Source organism: Lucilia cuprina, chromosome 5, assembly GCF_022045245.1.
Source record: "Lucilia cuprina isolate Lc7/37 chromosome 5, ASM2204524v1, whole genome shotgun sequence".
In the NCBI taxonomy this organism is placed as follows: domain Eukaryota; kingdom Metazoa; phylum Arthropoda; class Insecta; order Diptera; family Calliphoridae; genus Lucilia; species Lucilia cuprina.
In genome coordinates, this window is record NC_060953.1 from 38748951 (window position 1) to 38751525 (window position 2575).

General features: G+C 41.2%; 1 protein-coding gene across 1 annotated transcript; it reads right to left on the minus strand.

Moving 5' to 3' along the window:
• Positions 1–1183: 1183 nt before the first annotated feature.
• Positions 1184–2569, minus strand: LOC124420076. Its single transcript, XM_046951784.1, has 2 exons — positions 1470–2569; positions 1184–1399 (listed from the first exon to the last, which is right to left on the minus strand). The coding sequence occupies exons 1-2, from the start codon at positions 2506–2508 to the stop codon at positions 1395–1397; spliced, it is 1044 nt and encodes a 347-aa protein (XP_046807740.1). The 5' UTR covers positions 2509–2569; the 3' UTR covers positions 1184–1394.
• Positions 2570–2575: the final 6 nt, after the last annotated feature.

The following is a 2575-nucleotide window of genomic DNA, read 5'->3' on the forward strand; positions in this document are numbered from 1 at the left end:
ACTACCAAGACCGTCCTTTGAAGCATCAGTTTGAATAAGCACCGGTTGTCCAGGGTCGTATAACGCCAATACAGGGGCACTCGTTATAGACTCAGAAAGTTCCTTTACCTCCAAATCATGTCTATCCGACCAACTCCACTCAACGTCATTCCTGGAGAGTTCTCGCAAACCAGCCGTACGCTTTGACAAATTTGGGATAAACTTACCCAAAAACTTGTACAATCCAAGAAGTCTCAAAATATCTCCCTTATTCTGTGGTGTTGGCATATTAACAATCGCCTCAATATAACATCTATCCGGTTTAACGCAGTCATTCGAAATAATATGTCCCATAAATTTCACCTCCCCTGTCCTATACTGTATCTTGTCGGGATTAAACTTAATACCATTCTCCCGAGCCCGTTCCAAAACAAGCCGAAGTTTCCTATCATGATCCTCATGATCTATGCCCGATACTGACATGTCGTCAAAATAAATTTCAACACCAGGAATATCCCCAAATATTTGGACCATCCGACGTTGGAACATCTCCGGTGCATTATTTATGCCAAAAGGCAACCTATTCCACCTATAGCGCCCAAATGGGGTCATAAATGTTGTCAAATCCGAGCTCTGTCGATCAAGTTCAACTTGCCAAAAACCGTTCCTCAAGTCAAGTACGGTGAACACACGTTTGCCCGACAAACGACTTAAAATATCCTCAGACTTCGGAATCAGAAAATGTTCCCTCTTAATGCACTTATTAAGAGGTCTTGGGTCAAGACAAACACGCAGTGATCCGTTCGGCTTCTCAACAATCTGAATATTGTTGACCCAATCCGTAGGATAGTCAACAGAACTAATGATTCCCCCCTTTTCCAGTTTCATCAACTCCTCCCTCAGCCTATCATGCAATGTCATAGGAATCCGTTTCCTATAGTGCAGCACCGGAGTAGAACCATCCCTCAATACAATCGAGCAAGTACCAGGAAATTTTCCCACTCCGTCAAAAATATCCCGTTCCCTCTCCACAAACTCACCCACCTCAGAAGGAAATACACTGGTAACTCCAACTGCATTCACACGCTTTATCAAGTCAAAGGACACACAAGCATCCAGTCCCAGCAGGGGCTCAAAAAACTCATCAACCACAAGAAATCTAGCAACATGACCAATACCCTTCTCCTCATCAAAACACGTTAGCCTAACTTCACCATGAATGTTTATTCTATTGGAATTATAGTCCGTAACTTTAATGTTATCAATACGAGAAAAAGGAACATTTATTCTTCTTATAAAATTCATCGGGATACAGTTAATATCCGCCCCCGTATCCAACTTAAATTCAATTGGTAGATTTTGAATCAGATACCGCTTCGTCCATCTATTGTGGCCTAAATCAACAGTGTTCGCGTCTACTCTACAATAACAATTATTATTTTCAACAGGAGATATTCTAAAAGACCTTATTTTACAATAATCAGAATTACCTAAATCAGAATAGTTCACTCTATAAACCGTGTTCTGGCGGCTGTTGTTGTTCTCCGGACGTTTTCCGTCGGCTGATTTCTTTCCTTTAACATCATTTTGTTTTGACTTACAAAATTTAGCAAAATGACCACGGCGTCCACATGAATGGCATGACACGTTATTTGCTGGACAGTTACGACGATGACGTTCATTGAATTGCTGTCCACAGTTGAAGCAAGTTGCTGCTCTAATAACTGCAACCTCATCACCTGATTTTGAATCTTCTGCACTTTTGGCATCCACAGTATTCACTTCGGTCTTCAAGGTTTTAGTATCTAAAAGTTGTTTGTTCTCAGCTGCAGTTTCAAATGTTTTGCATATTTGAATGATCTTCGACAACGGCTCATCATTTCCATCTAAGAGTCTTAACTGCAGCTTCTTGTCCTGTATCCCGACAATAATGTGGTCACGAAGAATTCGGTCTGCATACGATGAGTGGCATGACGCACAACTAAATTCACAGTATTGTAACTGTGTACGAAGTTCCGTTTCGAACTCAGAAAATGATTGCTTTTCCCTTTGTACAATCATATTAAATTTAAATGCCTCCACAGCAAGATTTTTCCTTGGCAGACAATATTCATCAAAGGCTGTGATTACTTGTGCAAGTGTTCGTTGGACACCATAGTTATCTATACGATCCGTGACGGCGGCACTATTATTACCAACGGCGTTGGCATCTGCTGTGTTGTTGGTGGTCGTTGCGCTGCCTGCGTTTACAGAAACGTTAACATTTCCACCAGCGGTGCTGGTACTTGCAGCTATGGTCGCAGTAGCGACATCAAACATATTCTCCAAATTACCGTTGTAAGGAAATAAGGAATTATATATTTCCATACCACGCTTACCAATCAACCACAAAAGTGTAGCAATTTTGTTCGGCTCCGGCTCATTGTTCTTGTTGTTTGCAAGCATATAAATGAAAAACTGCTGCTTCCACATTGGCCATTCCTTTGCCAAATTTGAGCAGTCTAGTGGTTGTGGCAAACGAGCATCCATCTTATCTGTTTCGAAGTGTTTTTATCTTCTTTTCCACCTTACTTTTACTTCTGACACCATGTACTAT